Source organism: Atractosteus spatula, chromosome 4, assembly GCF_055471065.1.
Source record: "Atractosteus spatula isolate fAtrSpa1 chromosome 4, fAtrSpa1.hap1, whole genome shotgun sequence".
NCBI classification, from domain to species: Eukaryota; Metazoa; Chordata; class Actinopteri; order Semionotiformes; family Lepisosteidae; genus Atractosteus; species Atractosteus spatula.
Window position 1 is genome coordinate 62,139,934 of NC_142709.1, and position 18,373 is coordinate 62,158,306.

The 18,373-nt window shown below is 36.8% G+C and overlaps 1 protein-coding gene across 1 annotated transcript; it reads left to right on the forward strand.

Annotated features, from left to right (window-relative positions):
• The first annotated feature begins 10,865 nt into the window (after nt 1-10,865).
• LOC148836788 (claudin-18-like) lies at nt 10,866-17,794 on the forward strand. The gene is made up of 5 exons (XM_088913031.1): nt 10,866-11,266; nt 14,874-15,038; nt 15,434-15,536; nt 15,684-15,794; nt 16,282-17,794. The coding sequence occupies exons 1-5, from the start codon at nt 11,047-11,049 to the stop codon at nt 16,436-16,438; spliced, it is 756 nt and encodes a 251-aa protein (XP_088769157.1). The 5' UTR covers nt 10,866-11,046; the 3' UTR covers nt 16,439-17,794.
• The last annotated feature ends 579 nt before the right edge of the window (nt 17,795-18,373 follow it).

Below are 18,373 nucleotides of genomic sequence, written 5' to 3' on the forward strand. Positions count from 1 at the left end.
GGCTTAAAATTCACAACTTAAACTTATTTTTTTCCAAAGTAAACCCATACTGTACCTACACATCATGTTTCTATCATATGACAATATAGAACACAGTGATAATCCAACCTCAGGAATGAAGAACTTCCTAGAAAATAAGTGAAACTACATGATCTTAAGTCTTATCTGCTGGAGGGGGGAACTTTCAGTAAGTTTCACTTGAGGAAAGCCACCATCCCAGGAGTGCCAGTAACTTTATCACACTTGCACCTCACTAACATGAACAGAAAGAACAAATTCACCGTCTCATCCGCATTCTTCCAAGCGCGCTGAGGAGCTGTACACAGTACACACCAGATCAAAGCCTTAATTGAAAAATAATTATAGGCACTTAATCATTGAAAGCAGTGGGCTAATTGAAGTGAAAACAAGAAGGGAAACCGAGGCCCTGTGAATCGTCACATAAAGAGGATATTGTGCAGCTTGAGTCTTTAATAAGGCATCCTCTTCAATCCCCATTGTCTTCCAGATTAAATTGGAGAGGGCTATTAGCAGAGTTAATTGGCTCTCTAATTTAGATCTCGCCACTGAATGCATGACGAATGTGAACCCATCAGCCAATAATGTGAGCACTCTGTCACTCCCCTTGCTGTTGCCCGATTGGTTAATTACTCTAGGTTTCTATGACTTTTATTTGTTTATCTAGCCCTCACCCCCTCCTCCACCACCTACCCAACAACCCATCCCTCAAAATCCCTCATACAAACCAATCATGTGCCCCCTTACCCTCCCTGGCCATTTTAATCAAGTGTTTTCCTGATGTTCAAAGCCAGGGGATAATTACTGCCAAGGGATTTCACAGAGGATGGTAGTTTTCAAATACCATAATTTTTGAAGATGAATAGCTGATCATGTTCAGTTATAATCAGAGCAGGTGTTTGAGCGGATTTTCATAGAGCGCAATCTCAGCAGAAGACCAAAAAACTGTGTCCTGTGACTTTTTTTATTCACAGACAGTACTACTTGTAGTCTGGACTGGTTACTGTCAGAAGTGAAAGTAAAGTGAAAGTTGCTTTCTTAGAACAGGGAAAAGAGGCAATAATGGACGATGGTGTAGAAGGGACAGTAAAGAAGGCAAAAAGTGTCGATGAGGCAAGAGTACGGTAAAATGGAAGAATTTAGTTAAAGGCAACTTGTTTTTTCCTGTTTCACCCTAAAGTAATTTTGTTATGCTGCCCTCTAACTAATTATAACCAAGCACTATTTAACAGCAATATTTTCTTGCATATTATTATTAGCTTTTATTAATAAAACACCTTTCCAAGCCCATAAAGGATAGAATGTAGGGCAAACAGACACATTTTGGTCTTAAAATAGCCTAAAAAGTCTACATGTTATAAAAGTTACATGTTACATCATACATGGCACTGTGGGTAAGGATCTGCACCTTGGCTGGAAGTTTGCCATTTCAAATCCCGTGGGCGACAGAGGAATCCTACTTCGTTGGGCCCCTGAGCAAGGGCCTTAACCCCAATTGCTCCAGGGGCACCATATATGTAAATGTCTAACCCTGCACTCTGACCCCAAGCTTCTCTCTCCCCGCCTGTGTGTCACATGGAAAGCCAGCTGGGATATATGAAAAGACAAATTCCTAATGCAAGAAATTGCAAATGGCCAATAACGGGACCTTATCTTATTAATATATCACCTATAAGGCTCTGCATTGCTTGGCACCTCCTTACCTGTCTGAACTATTATCACCCTACACCCCACCTCACAACCTTCGCTCTTCTAATTCTGCTCTCCTTACTGTCCCCCAAGCCCGTCTACATTCTATGGGTGACAGGGTCTTCTCCTGCTATGCCCCCAATCTCTGGAACTCTCTGCCCAAGGATAACAGAGAGTCACCTTCTCTAAACTCCTTCAAATCCAGACTCAAAACCCTCTTCTTTAGAAAAGCCTTTACTTAACTGGTTCCATTCTTCACCCCTCTGCTTTTCTTAGTACCACCATCCATGGTCTCCTCTGTATATTGTATTTGAGAAGCCACCTTTAAAGGTGCCATATAAAATAAACTTTATTATTACATTATTAACATCAAATAGTATTTAAGTCAGGAAGTATATTTCAAATAGTTTTGTAGAGTTTGAATGCAAAACTAGAAACATTCAATCAAGAGATTCTCCAACTGCATCAGAAAACCTTTTCTACAGGCCATATTTACTGTATATTCCTCCTTTTGGTTTAGTTGAAGAATGAAGTCTGTTTTGAAGCTTCGTGTCCTGCTGTTGTGCTGTGTTTCTAAACTTGTTCTGCCCTCTAGTGTAAAGTACTGGGCACCACATGCTGTTTGCTGTTCATCCTACACAGAGTAAATTATGCCTCTCCAAAATCATTCTGTTAACAGTTTCCTTTCTTTTGCAGCTAAGAATATTTCAATTTAAACTTAAATGTATTTTTTTCCTTATCACAGCCCGAGCTGTTTGTCTGAAAACATCTTAAATTAAATTATGGCCTTTGTTAAATTGTTTCCTATAAAAATAAAATGCATATCCAGGCATTTGCTCCTTCAATGGGCCATTTAATAAGTAACCAAATGATTTCTTAGATTGTTTAAAAAAAACCAAATCTCTCACCTTTGAAAGTCCACCCAGTCTTCAGAACATTAAAATAATTATTTTCAGTTGTGCATCTGAATTTTGGAAATATACATTCTTCCAGTAGCACATCCAGAATATAAGAGGGTAGAGGGAAGAGGAAATCCAGAAGAATAAAAATGGAAGCACCCCTATTTTTCTAGTTACAAAGCTGGCTTTCATCTTTTCTGCACTGGACTTGTTTTCTGGTTTCACTAATGGAAGCCAGGAGAAATGTAACACACATAAAAAGTAAGCAGGGTTGGTATAGAAAACAGGAAAATGCAGTTTTTAGAGCTGAGTAGCCCCCAAAATGCTATTTCGGAATAAGCACTTTCTCAGATTGACAGTATTGTGAAACAGCGAAGTACTTATAGTTTATAAGGAAACTTGTATAGCATACAAGAGAAGTTAGATCCAGGAAAATACATTACTTAAAACAGCTTCATTATGGAAACAAGTGCAAGGCTCATTAATGTTATGAAATGTAAGCTGTAAAATATAATTAACAAATGAAACCCTTGTCCGGGGGGTGTTGCATATTCTGGCTTTACTGTTTTTTTTTACTTTCCTATTCATTTTGTGTGTTACACAGTAATAGTAGACAGTAGTAGATCTGGACGGTTTACCTTTGGGTCCCCTCCTCTGGATTGTAATATGTAACTGCGACACCAAACAAAAAGATAAGAATTACAAAAGCCCCCCAAAAATATAACAACCGTTGCAAAGAATAATACTCAGTAAAATACAAATCCTATACTCCATTGCTATTGAAACTACAGTAAAAAAGATGGTTTACCATTACGTATTATATTCACAGAGTTTTACCATGACATAATGCAGAACCGTCTCCCATTTACTTTACAAGCAATAAACAAATATACAGTATGTGCAGTATCTCTAAACTCCAGAGAGGGCTGAAGGGCTGTATTCAGATCATCATACCTTTCACACACAGTTGACCTGGCCAGGGTTGCATTAAGTGGGCTTAAGTGAAGCCAAATCGTCATTTTTTTGTAAATAAAAGACAAAAATTCTGATCCGGGTACAAACCACAATCATTTACAGGTTGCAAACTGAAATACTAATTTTTTGCTTGATTAATTTCATCCTGTTAGGAAAAGAGACCGATAACAGCTCTATGGTAACCCTCACTGGCCGAGACCTACTCGTGTTGACAGAAAGATAACATTCTGAGAAAAAAGGCACCCAAATTACCTCACCCATTTGCTTATGGGTGAAGTTTTCACTGAAGTGCTGGATTACCATAAAATGCAGTACTTAATGCAGTACTGTTCAACCAATGTCTTAGATGGAGGGCAGTCTGTGGTCAAATTTTGCATTACCAGTCCTTTATAAACCCTAGTCTTTGATATAGAAATACAAGTACTAGTCTATGAAGTACAAAGAACCTGCTGTAAATAGCTTGTCTCATCTGTTCATGAAGAGTTGTACCAAAGGGCTGGGCTGCTGTTTGCCTTAATAATGTGTTATTCAAAGATTAGTTTGTCCCAACATGAACTGATAAGATTGATGTAGAGTTTGGCATGACGTGGCACAGACAGACGTTACATTTCCTGATTCACATTTCAGTCTAAACTCAACCAAGTAAGGTGAAAGAATTCATCACTCAAGTCCATCCTGGTCTTGTTCACTGGAGTTTCTACAATATTCTGGTGACCCCTGACTTTGTTTTATGTTTGAATAAATCTTGACTTTATGTGCTTCATGATTTTAAAAATTCATTTCCCCTATTCCTTAAGAATGATTCTTAATAAATTTGAAAGTAATTTATACATTTCCCCAAATACACAAAAAAACCCTAAAATAAGCTTATTTTAACTGAAGGTAACAATGTCTTCTTTGAGACAACACTTCATTCAGTCTGATTCATTTACTCTTATGGCACAACAGTCTGGGGCTGGAGGTTTTCAGACAAAGTAAGGGAAATCAGGAAGGTTTAGCAGGTTTGATGTAATGATTACTGTACATTGGGAACTGTACAGTATATTCCTATTTTGTTCCTCTAAAGTACAATGGCTTCTCTACCACTGTTTGCTTTAGCCTGGAACTAGGAAATATTGCGTCAAATAAACATGGTTTCTGACAGACCTATCTTAAAAAGCAGAGCTGTTCAACAATCATTTTGGGCACAAAATGTAGAGTGCTGATTACTGTACATGTGTGAGATTGAGGCAGTACTAGTGAGAAAGAAAGGATTACATTAATATACAGATTATCTCAAAATCACGAAACATTTTATTTAAAATAAATGAAGAACCACAGCTGGCACTCTTTTGCACATCTCAAAAAAAGTCTTCTTGACCTCCCTGAGTTATACTGTACTTTCTATATACTGCATTCAAACTACTGTCACAACTGGCAGAGCTGTAGATCATGGGGGTCTTTTCATTATCAATATACTGTATGATACCAATTTTAACTACACCGTTAAATTCTCAAGAGCCTTGAACCATTTTCAAATTAAAGTATCTACAGATCAAGAGGATACTCCCCCTTTGCAAATTAATGGCTCTTTTGAAAGTAAATCCAGGACAGCGATGTGGCCCTTAAAAGAAACCCTTGTTTTTTGTTATTATTAATCAATTTGGTTGATGCTTTTTCAGTGACCACCTGTAAATGTACACCTGAAAGAAATCAGTAACACAATTGTAGGCTTTAACCTTTCTCCCTTTTGTCAGGAAAAGAAAAATCTCTTTCGAATCTGTATTAGTATGTTTTTAGACATGAGTTCTACCCAAATGAAGCAAATTGAGAGTGCCTCTTTCACACTTAAAACCCTCAGAAAGGGACACTGGAAACAAAAAAGCTCTGAATAAACAGGAAAGGGCAAAACACCACCACCTGCCAAATGGGTGGCTCAACGATAGCCACACATAAAATGAATATACTGTTATCATGCCCTTTGCTCACGCTCTGACAGATTGGTGTTTGGCGTTTGAAAGGTACCAGGTGGACCTGTCCCTCCAAACCTATCAAAAGAAAACAGTCAGAGGGCCACATTCACGTCAAGAGGACTTGAGTCATATAACTGTGTGGGAGGGCAGATACCGACCCTAGTTAACATCTCAGCCCGATCTCAGCTCTCGTACGGCTTCTGTGCCTGCTTTGTGTCTAGAACTGTGTAGCCAGTGCAGGACACTACAAGACAAACTCCCTTCACTCAGGAAGGATGGCTGTAACAATGTGCCAAACTGCTGGCTTCCTGATCGCTTTTCTGGGCGTAGGGGCTATCATTGCAGCCACTGGCATGAACAACTGGAGCAACCAGGACCGCCAGGGGGATGTGGTGACATCTGTCTACACCTACAAAGGGCTGTGGAATACCTGTGAAGTGGGCAGCTCTGGATTCACTGAATGCAGGCCATTTTACACCATCCTGGGTCTGCCAGGTAGGAACGCTCTTTATTTTTCATTTGTGGAGTATTTGCAAAATGTGTGTGAGTGGGCAAGACAAGATAGACCGGGGAACCTTGGTCAAGCTGCAGAGTACAAGCAGAGCACACAGTTCTGCTTCCCCACTCCCACCTCACACAGAGTTACTGTAAGTCACAAATGGGTTGATAACTGTTCTCCAGTTTACACTATGGCATTGTGCTTTTTGTCTTTTATTGTATTTTCACAAAAACATCCTTCAAATAAAAGCCTAGAAATTAAAAAGAGTGCTAGATTAATTTAGATTCAAAGTAAGAGAAAGTTGGATACATCACATGCCCACAAAGTCATGGTTACATAATTCTATACTGTTCATACAACTACAACCACGATTGCTACTGATGTTGCAACTACACTGCAACTCATAAGGTAGCGTCAGACTAAAACAAGTTAGTACACTAATTGCTAATTATCTCTGAGCAGAAGTCTCTTGACTAAGATAAGCTGGCATGCTGATGAAAGCTAGCTCAGAACCATTGTGAGCCCATTTGAAAAGGAATTGAAAAGGAAAATGACTGTCATTCTGGCTGTCCAAAATCTGTCATTTTTTTAAATTAAATAATCAGAATTAAATGGTCAGCATGGACTTAAAATTATGAATTTAAAAAAAAAACAAATGAAATATTTTAGTGCATACACTACATTTGTTGTAACAACTTTAAAAGACTCTCTAAAAAGCTTAAAGCATAACAAGCATAAGAAGGTTTAATAGTGGTAGTAAAATGTTTATCAGTACATATTAATGAAAATATATGTTTTAAAAAAATAAGTTTGATAAAGTAATGGAAGCATTAACTACAAATTAATTCATCTTAATTCTTGAACTTCTAGATTTGTACTGATGCTTTAAAGTTTAAACATATATTAGTTACAATTAAATGTATGCCAAATTATTTAAATTTAATATCAGGAACATCTTAGTCCTTTATTAATAGAACTTCCATTCTTGCCAAATTGACAATATTTAAAAAATATATATTATTATTACATATTATTACAGTACATTAAACACATCACAGTTAAGACATGAAAGGTATAGGTCTTCTGTAATAACACTTAAAGATATAATCTAAAACATATATAAACATGTTTCAATTAACCATTCATGCTGACACAGCAAATGAAAACATATGTTTTAGTGGTAATTATAAAAATGTAAACGTGTTCTATTCTGTGTACAGATTGAAAGTAACACAAAGGATGGATATAAGATTTCTAAGCAAACCAGCCTAAAAACAAATAATAAAATTAATGTACAATTACATAATACTGTAATTGTAGAGTACATAGTACAAACAATAGTAATAGTACAAACAACTGTTTGTACTGTGGTACAAACAAGTAAGAAACGAGTTACTCAATGTGTAACTATTACAGTACATTTATCAATTATCAGAAAACTGCCTGTTCTTGCAGCAACCTGGTGACTAATCCAGAAGTACAAGGCAGGACGTCAGTCCATCGCAGGGCTCACACAAGCACGAACACAACTCAAACCAACTAACCTAGTCAGCATGTGTTCAAAAGGTGGGAAAAACCTGGAACCCCTGGAGAAACAGCATGCAAACCCCTTACCAACAGCACTTCAGACCAGGATCAAAGCCAGGCTGTGTATCAAAATATACAAAACAGCACAAAAATACGCACTATTGTGCCTAATTTGTCTAATGATACTACTGTAGAGGATTCAAGAAGTCACAGCTCATTTCAGGAAAAGTTCTAAATGAGTTTTAATTTGTTATGAAAAAAAGCATTTTTCCAGAGAACAGTTCCAGCAGTTTTGCAGTACGTTTTATAGTCTGGGTACAGCTCTGGTCACACTCTGTTATTACCATCAGTGAGTGTTTAGAAGTGACCACTGGATATGCATATGCATGCATGTGAACTATAGAACTACTGTATATAAAATACTTCCACACATGGCACAAAGGCTAGTTCTGACAAAATTATCCCCCCTTTTAAATTATTCCTGAAATATCACAATGTCAGGCTAGGCAAAGTCTACACTACCAATAATATATGAACTGTATATAAAAGAAATGGTTTAGAAGAGAAGGATCAATGGAATTATTGTTTCATGTAGTGAGCTTGGATTTTTTTTTCTTTTCATTAATTTAAAAACATCTCAATAGAGCAAAAGCAAACTATAAAATACAATTACAGCAGACACATTCTACAGTATATTTGATTCAATTGACTGTAGTTTAAAACCACAGAAACTGTTTATATACCACTGGATCTGTTTGGACATTGATTTTTGTCACTTCTATGGGAGAGGATGTACAGTACAAGTAATGAGATAATGACTAGTTGTGTATTTCTGGTGCACTGTGTTTTTTGGCAGTAGTTACCTCACAGTGGTAATGGAAGTGGTAGTACCTCACATACCTTTATTTATTAAAGCTATGGAAATATATAAATCATTGATTTCTGAACATTTTAAAAATATATTCCTAGACAGTCATTTTGGAATAACAAAAAAAGGGTATTTATTTTTAGGAAAAAAATATTTCTATTTTCTAAAAATTCTAAAGATACGGTTTAGAATTTCCAGTGTTTCCAAAAAGTATAATTACCACAACAGTTCCGTCATTGCCGAAACAAAACAAATTTATGTAAATTAATGTGACAGTAATGACAATTTACAAACATTTTGTCTTCACCTACAGTACCTTTTAACACCTCATCAAATAATTCACACCTAAAATAATTAATCATTGGATAATCGCAATGTAAAACAGATGATCACAGGAATCTGTACTCCTTGGTTTTCTTCTATTTTGATTTACTTTTTTAAATCTGATCCAATGTAAGAACAAGACTTTGACTACATTGTTTTATTCAACACAGAGTCTCACGTAGAAACACAGCACAAAGAAACTGGAGGGTTGATAATATACAGTATTAGAAGATGCAAAAGGAAAGACAGACATCACTTAAATAAAAGCCTTTCTAAAAAAAGATTTTGAGTCTGGAATTGAATGCGCTTAGGGAGGATAACTTTCTGATATAGTTGGGGATAGATTTCCAAACCTTTGGGGTGTACAAGCTCTGGGGTGTACAAGAACTTTGGGGCTCTGACACCCAGTCTGTAGACGAGCTTGGGGGACAGGCAGGAGACCAGAGTCAGATGAACGCAGGCTGCGAGGTGGGGAGTTGGAAGGTGATAAGTCGGACAAGTACTGAGGCGCCAAGCCATGTGGAGCCTTGTAGGTCAACATGAGATTTCTGAAGCTGAATTACAGGTGAGCATGGATTGTGAAGACAGGACAGAAATTGTGAGATGGTTTCTTTGATTCACTTCACTTTCGTGACTTTCATAAGAGGTTTAGATATGAAAAAGGCATCCATGGCTTATCAAAATTTTAGCCTGAGTTGTATTTGTCATAAGTCCTCTCCCCGTATCTCTGTTTGCTTTATGAAGGGTGACTGGTACATGGTGAAACAGCAATGTTCAAACAGAGTCAGCTAGCCGGTTGGAGGCTGAAAGGCTGAATAAACACCCAATGCAGAAACCAGGTTTTGGGGTTTTGCAGAGTGGCTTTGGAACAATGTTTGGATGATGAAAATGATTCATCACACTGGTGCAAAAACATATCCTTGTTTTATACAGTTTTATACTTCACTTCACAGAAAGGTTGCAACTCCTTTACAAAATGTAACAGATAGGATCTGCTTTTTGGCATTCCCAGGGAATAGAACATCATTCAACTGATAGATCAAGGGTACAAAAACCTATTCAAAGGAGGAAGTCTCTCATTCTAGTAGGAATGGATAAGGGGGCTTAATTACTACAAGTTTTTCATGTTGAAAATTAAGTACCTACAACAAATCAATTAGTGCACAAATATGGGAGTTAAAAAACAAAACATTTTCATACATTTACAAAATTACCCCTTTGACATCACCGTCTACGGTTGGCACTGTATCACAGGCTTTTATAATGTAGCTCTGTTAGTTCGGGTTTAGGTCATTCATAAAGAAGATTCATATTGTTACTCTGATGAACTTTTTCAGTTTATGTGTTTATATCACCAAGGTGTAGCAACAGACACCAGCAGCCACTACTGTTTCTCTTGCCACCTGTACAAGGTCTACACACATCTGGGCTAATTTCTGCCACATTACAAATGTTTTCATTAACTGTTAAGTACATTTAAATCTTTTGACATACAGGAATACCCTGACAGAGTGAGATATTGCAACTGTTCAGAAACTCTGTTATTCAATTTGTCAGTTTACTTTCTAAAATATACAGTATCAGGATGTTTTTGCTCGTTTAAGAAAAAAGTCCACAATTCTGACTAAGGAGAAAAATGTTTTGAAAACATTTTGTCTTTTTGACCCAAAGATTATTAAATGGTATGTCACAGGCTTAAAAATTATGAGTTTTCCGCAGGAAAGAACATAGAATGAGCATGAACTTACAGTATGAGCTCTCAAGGCAACTTCTCAAAAGCCATCATCTATTGTTAATGTATCTCTTGTTTATTAGTCACTTAGCTAGTGTAATATTAGGTTAAATTATCAGTTTCCTATTTCTGAGAGTATCCTGTGAAGAAGAAACAAAGGCTTTTAATAAATAAGCAAAGATAGGGACTTGCTTTGTCAGTCTTAAAACAAATCACCAACCAATGCTATCGTCCTAGTATCGCCAAAACCCATGAAAATCCCCTTCAAGTTTCATCAGCAATACAGCAATATCCCAGTACCACCCCACCCACTCAGCCCCTCCCTATTTTTGTTCAACCCGCAATGACAAGGCCGTGAACAAACAGGGCTTTGAGAATCAAGCACAGAGGTGTAGGGGGACCCGGCAACAATCCTATCTGATCCAAAGACTGAAAGTCAAACAGGCGAGTCCACGATAAGGCCGAATAAGGCAGACCACAGGCAGCACTGGAAAGCATTTTACTCCTAACTCGAGAGAAAATAATTGTGGAGGTTCCAGCATAGCAGGTGCTCCAAAAGCGTCATGGCAGTGACTATGTGCCAAGTGATGGGCTTAATTCTCGGAATTTTGGGGATTGGGGGTGTCATTGCCGCCACTGGAATGGACCAGTGGAGCACCCAGGACCTCTACGACAACCCTGTAACAGCTGTCTTCAACTACCGGGGCCTCTGGAGAACTTGTGTCACTCAGAGCTCTGGATTCACAGAATGCCGACCCTACTTTACCATCCTTGGGCTGCCAGGTAGGACATTACCGTGGAAGGGGGCACTGCTGGGCATCTGGCTGCAGTTGGCCTATATTGCCAAGTTAATAATAATAATTAATAATTGCTTACACTTATATAGCGCTTTTCTGGACACTCCACTCAAAGCGCTTTACAGGTAATGGGGACTCCCCTCCACCACCACCAATGTGCAGCATCCACCTAGAGGGGATAAGGGGACGATAACCATGCCTAGAATATGGAATAATCAGAGACCACTGTCAGGATCATAATTTAACAGAGTGAAATCCTTAAGGGTTTCTCCAAGCCAGTTTACTGTACACGTCTTCGTCTTAACATCACACAATAACAGCTCTGTGTCTAAGAGAAAAATAAAGCCAGGTTCTCTAAAACTAATTGCTTCTTAAAATGTCCAAGCTTATATTTCATCAATTACTCCCCAATCTGACGCACACTTTTTATTGAGATTCATGAATTAAAGAAACATCATTTTAACTAATCTTTACAGTTCAGCTCTAAGCAATGTTTAAGAATTCTGAATGTTAATGATTATGTTGTTCATGTATTCTTCTGAAGAAAGGTTTATGTAGGTGTATACCAAACCAGAATTGTAAGTGCATCATATTTAATTAAAAAGGTTATGATAGATTAGGATTTTGCGAGTTCCTGATCTGTAACATGCTTTCTTTAAATGTGCTTACCAAAGGAAGTGTCTGCAAAAATGTTTTTGAAATGACTGAAATACAATCATGAGGAAACATTTTGATATCTTGGTATACAGTATAACATATGGTAAATGGACTAACAACAATACAAATAACGATTACACACAGATTGAAAGTGGTGGAAAGGAAAATATTATTTGTTCTCTCAAAAATTATTACAATCATTTTTTAAATTTTTAAATGCTTACTTTTTAAAATTATAATGAAAATACATGTTTTGTACAGTACATCCAATTACTGGCAAATTTGACCAATATTTTATAAAGGAATAAAGAATAAAGAATCATGTTTATAAATGTTTACATAAAGGACATGCATAGTGAGATATTCATATTTTTTTAATTTTCTCCATTACTCATTACATAAACCTCCTTCTTTTACAGAAAGACAAAATTCAATAATTTTATAGCAGTGAAGATGACATTAGTTTCTGATTTTACAGTAGACAAAACACAGCACTAGTATTATATATAACATATCAGTTATCGAAGAGTTTTTTTTTTCCATTCTGAACCCGCTTAAAAAATAGATTGCAGAATCAACCGTTACGCTATGTAGCCACACCTTTCTGAAGGTCATGGGTTTCTATTGATCTCAGATACAGAATTCAGATAGAAGTTATTCAGCAAAAGCCAAAAACATAGGCAAACTATTTGATCTATAGTACAGCCTACTTTTGTGAAATGTCAATTTTTTTAAATAAAAAAAATTCAAAATTGTCTAAACTAAGTAAGTAAATAGTGAAACTGGGTCTTCCGTCGCCCATCCCATATTGTCAAAATAAGGAAACTATTTTCGAAAACTACCTTCGCCATACTCGAAACTCATGAGGCAACATGAAAATTCCAAGCAAACACTAGATAAGCTCCAGTCGTTTTGTGTGCACTGATAAGCAATCAAAGCATGGCTTTCATTTCGCGAACAAACGGACGGCATAGTTGAGCTTGTAAACAGCGAACACTTTGCAGGAAAGAAAATGGCCTCCACGATGTTCCAAATGGTGGGACTTATGCTGTCGATGCTAGGACTGTTAGCGGTTGCTGCTGCCACAGGCATGAACCAGTGGAAAATACAAGATCGGTATTTGACTTTGGTGACCAGTGTATATGTATATTCTGGACTCTGGTACTCCTGCGTTGGTGAATCGTATGGCACTTCAGAATGCCGGCCTTTCTACACTGTCCTTGGATTGCCAAGTAAGTGGACAGCTTGTTCCTAGATGAGATTTGCACGGGGGCATCCAAATCAAAGGTTGCAGAATTAAGGAGTCTGGTTAGTTGAAAGAAACAGAAAAACCAGACGCAGATAAAATGATAAAATGGTAAAATGAGTCAATTTCCAACCTGACATGTAGTGTTATAGAAATATACAGACAAGTTAATTTATCACAAAAACTTGCTTTAAAGGACAAAAGCTTTATTCTTTTTGAAATACACAATATATCACCCTAACTGTCAGAATACCTAAGATGATATAGATTTTCAGTGTATATACGTGTATATTCACACAATTCTACCTCTGCCACTGTACTTGTTAACTTTAAATTTTATTTTGAAACGAGTAAATACAATGACCAAAACAAACATTTTCATCACCTGGAGACTTTATGGAATCATATAATTTGTGTATTGAGAGTATGTCTTTCTTTTGTGACACAAGACATTAAAAATATGGATGGAAATATTGTTATCATCATTCAGCAAAGACATCAGCCTGATATAGTTTATCTAGTAAGTAAAATACCTTGAAATGATTATGTTTTTCCTAGTTTCATTAATTGAAATCAAATAGTATAATTGCAAAGTAGAAAACTGAAATTATGTTTGGTATGTTAGTAGTACACAATATGAGACCAACTCAAAACGACTTGAAAGAATTAATCATAAACCTGGATCAAAACATACTCTAGGTACATTATGAAGTATTCTGTTTTAAAAGATTAATGTTCCTAATTATGTCAAATACTTTTACCATGTGGAGGTCAATTATGCTCAGTACATTTAGTTAAGGAACACAGGTTAGGTCTAATTTACTAAATGGGTGCTAATTTGAACATGATGGTACATAGTAAATAACAGTCTTTTTGCATGGCTATAGCAATTTACTAAATGCACTTGATTTCTCCTACTCTGGTCCTGAAGACCCAATCCAGTTTGTCTTGTACGTCATGCAAAATCACCTTTTGTTTTAAGATTAAGAAATTATGTTTTTTTTTTTTATTTTGGGAAATTTTGCGGCAACATGGTAGGGCAGTGTTTAGCATTGTTTCCTCACAGTGCTGCGACCCTAGGTTTAATTATGGAAATTACCCCTCCTTTAAAAGACTTGAACTAACTCATCATTAAGTATGTTAATATGCTGCAGTTGATCTTACACATCTCTTGATTTGCATTCCATATATTCATTTTCTCACCGCTTCTTCCAATTTAGGGTCAAGAGGGAGTGAGTGCCCATCCCAGCAGGCTACACTCTGGAATGGAATGCCAGTCCATCTCAGACACACAGACCCAAACATACACACACACACACTCACACCTAGGGCCAATGTTCCCAGAAGTCGCTTAACCTATCAGTATGTTTTGGGACTGTGGGATTAAACCAGTGAATTCCAGGGGAAACCCACATGAACATGGGGAAAACATACTGTCCTCACGCAGTCTCTTGATTTCCCCCTTGGTGAAATATAATTTTCAGCACGATAACGTAAATCTTAAATACGATGATACAGAGCAATAAACAACACACATCGTTTCGAGTGAAAATCCACGGCCACAGTTTATTACAATTTTTAAAGTAGAATAATGAGCTTCCTATTACAAGCAGTAGAGCCAGCAGTACTCTAGGTAGAAATTGCTAGTTTTTGGACATGAATCCTTACTGTGATTTTTGTCAACCTACAGGTAGTTTCCAAGCCGTGAGAGCCCTGATGATCGTGGGAATCGTCTTGGGTGCAATTGGAATCCTCATTGCCATTTTTGCTCTCAAGTGCATTAAGATGGGGAGCATGGAAGACACAGCCAAGGCCAATATGACCCTGACATCTGGGATCATGTTCATCCTTGGAGGTATGGTAAAGCTTTCTTTTCTGACACTGCTACTCGGGGGTACTTAACAGGCAGCTCGATTCTACTGTTGGCTTGGTTCACACAATGCAGGCACTGACTTAAGTGCCATCTGCACAAGATGGCATTTGAAAAAAGTAACCTACCCCACTCTTGTATAATGCCTCCATAACATATAATTAGCTTGGTGCAACTGTTTGCGGAACAGTACAGACGTCAATGTTATTTGATGTTAGAATAAGAAGAATACTATGAAGTTCTTGTCATTTTCAAGAAGGAACAGTAAGAAATGCTGACAAAGAGGAGTACTGTGCCTTTCGGAATGTTCAGGTTCATTCATTATGATCTGACAACCTTACAGTGTGCCTCCCTCTTGACTGTGGATATGTTGTTCACAGGGATCTGTGCCATTGCTGGAGTCTCTGTCTTCGCCAATCTGATTGTGACCAACTTTGCAATAGTCTCTACTGAGGTTGCATATGGATCATCTCTGCAGCCGAGGTGAGTGCAATCCAGAGACACCTTTTTTGATCATTTGTTTACACTAGACACAGGAAGAATGTCCTGCTATGTTTGAGCTTTCATCAGGGTAAAATTCAACAATGTTCATTTCCTGCCGCGTCTTACTGTGGTTATTCTAACTTTCAGATACACATTCGGGCCTGCCCTCTTCGTGGGCTGGGTGGGAGGAGCTTTGCTGACCGTGGGAGGGATCATGATGTGCCTGGCCTGCAAAGGGATGGTGCCTGAAAAATCTCGGTAAATTTCCTTCTCTACTCTTCATGTGTAACTGGTCACTTTTCTGCGACATACTAGCTTTGTGTTTGAAAAATCATCAAGTTTCCCTTTTTTGTTGCTTATTCGTATAGAAATATCATTGATCATTTTACAGGAGAATTTAAAGGCAGGTATCTGGTAAAAAACAGTTACAGTACAGTGCATATGCTGATCTGCAACAGAAAGATTTGCCATTCAGATTATCATGGGTTGCAGAACTATTATCAAGCAATGAATTAGGCTTTAAAGATGACTTGATCATTTCAAACAAGGGGAAATAAGCTTAAAAAGACCAAATCATATGGGTACATTATATATAAAATAAAAGTTATTTTTTATTTGTCCTCTTCTATACTCAATAAAACAAGCAAGATAATAAAAAGGACATTGTCTTTATTGTAAAAACTAGAGGAAAGTTAACATGTAAAACTATAAGATAATTTGTATTACTGTTTCCTTTGTATTTCAGCTACAATGCAGTTTCTTACAAAGCTCCCTCTCACAACACTATCTACAAGTCTGGTCCAGGATATGATGACAAATCCAGGCAAGGTTATGATGATGGATACAGGGCACGCAGTGAAGACGGCAGGAGATCCAATCCTACTAAGTTTGATTATGTGTAAAAACTACGGAATTTCCATCCTCTAATATCAGACAGGGTAGCTGGTGGAGACTGTGGAATTTCAGACAGAGGTGGATTAGTTTCTAAAAACTGCTGCCAGGACCCATGGTATTACTTGATTAATTGCTGTCTTGAATTTTCAATTTTACATGATCAGAACATCTCAGCAGACCGACCTTCACTTTGCAAAACACACTGTTTTACACTTTTCATAACCAGAGCTATGTGATGTGACACCATTGATAAAACAAATAGCATTGTTTTTCATAAACTCAATTTTGTAAAAGTTTTTTTCATTTACTCAATTAGCTCATCATTGACAAAGAGCATGCAAGCTTTTGTATTTACCCTAACACATTTTATTTCCATTTGCACATGTTCCATCATTGTGTTAAGTGTTTACAGGTTATTATGCTCTAATACTGTGTAATACTGTGCATTTGCAAACCCAACAGGCAAATACTGCTGTTTTATTGAATGAATGATTTAATATCATCACCGAAAAAATAGTTATTTTTCAGTATGAATTAAACTTTCATGTTGTGGAATAGTCATCCACAGCAAATAATACCCTATAAGCTTTAATTTAGATTTCATAAATTGCCCGAAAAGCGCAAACAATTCAGGCCAGGATGATTCAGGATAAATTCAGAACAGAACATCATTACTGGCTTGAATAATTGACAATGGGACAATTGACCTGTAATATTAAAGGAACTGGCAGATGTTTTGCTTATTTTAGTTATTCTACAATAATTCTGTTCAATATTTTTTAATTGTGTTTTACTAATTGTCATTTGTGTATTTTTTTATAAAATATCAGCTCATAGCAAAAGCACAGCAGTTTTCTGTGTTGAGTCACTCATTTATTTCTTGAATTATGTTAAAGCTTTATTGTGTCAGATTAGGTATTAGATTTGATTTTTGTGTTGTACCATGCATGAATTAAATCATTATATGTTTTAATGTAGAATACTAGGTTGCTTAATTTGTCATTTGCAAAATTAATTTTGCCATTTATTGCCCTACCAATTAAGACTATACTACAGACTATTATTCTTGGAACCAGGTTTTGCCTAGAAAATTGGACATTGTGACTTAGAACACAGAAATGTTTTACATGTTAGAAAAGACAGTGTACTGTATTGCTTTCAATAGTCTCAAAACTGCAATTATTTTTTGCCACAAAGAAAGTTAACCTTTGACATTAGTGCTCTAAGTTATAAATCATCCAGAAATATACAGTACCTATGATATGAAAGACTGAGACTCACTTTGTTAATAAGTGGAAATGGATAAACATTTTTCTGGTTTTTGTGTATTTTTTATTTTGCTGTTGTTCATTAAATTTTTCAAATAACTTGAGAGTGATTTTTTTTCATCAAGGCCGAGAAGGAAACCTGAAGACTGACAAACTTTACATATTATAAATAAAAACATTTACATGTAATTAACATCCCCCTAATGCAGATAATAAAGGTTAGATTTGACATCAAACCCATCAAATTACTACTTAAGAGTAAATTGATCATTAAAAACTCCTGATGTTCTTAGAGACACACTCTCCAAAACAGCCAGGAAACTAAAAATTAAAAAATCATAACCCTGGTTAATTAAATATTTATAAAAGCATTAATCATCGGCTATGGAAAATCACATATCTGACATTTCGTGGTTTGAGAGGCTCTGGAATATGTACAAATTCTGCAGAATCAATAAGGTGTATTTTTTCCTTTTGTCCAGCCATGGTCTACTCCTGTTAGAGGACAAGCTCTTCTGTCTTTCACACGTTTACTGCTCAGCACCTGCTGCACTATGTAAAGGGCACAATGTTATGTAGCGCTTTTAGAGATAAGAGCAGCTACTTAAAAGCTTTTGTAATAACACCTGCACAAGCTTTAGGTAGGTATGACAGGGATTTCAATGGCCTGGCAAC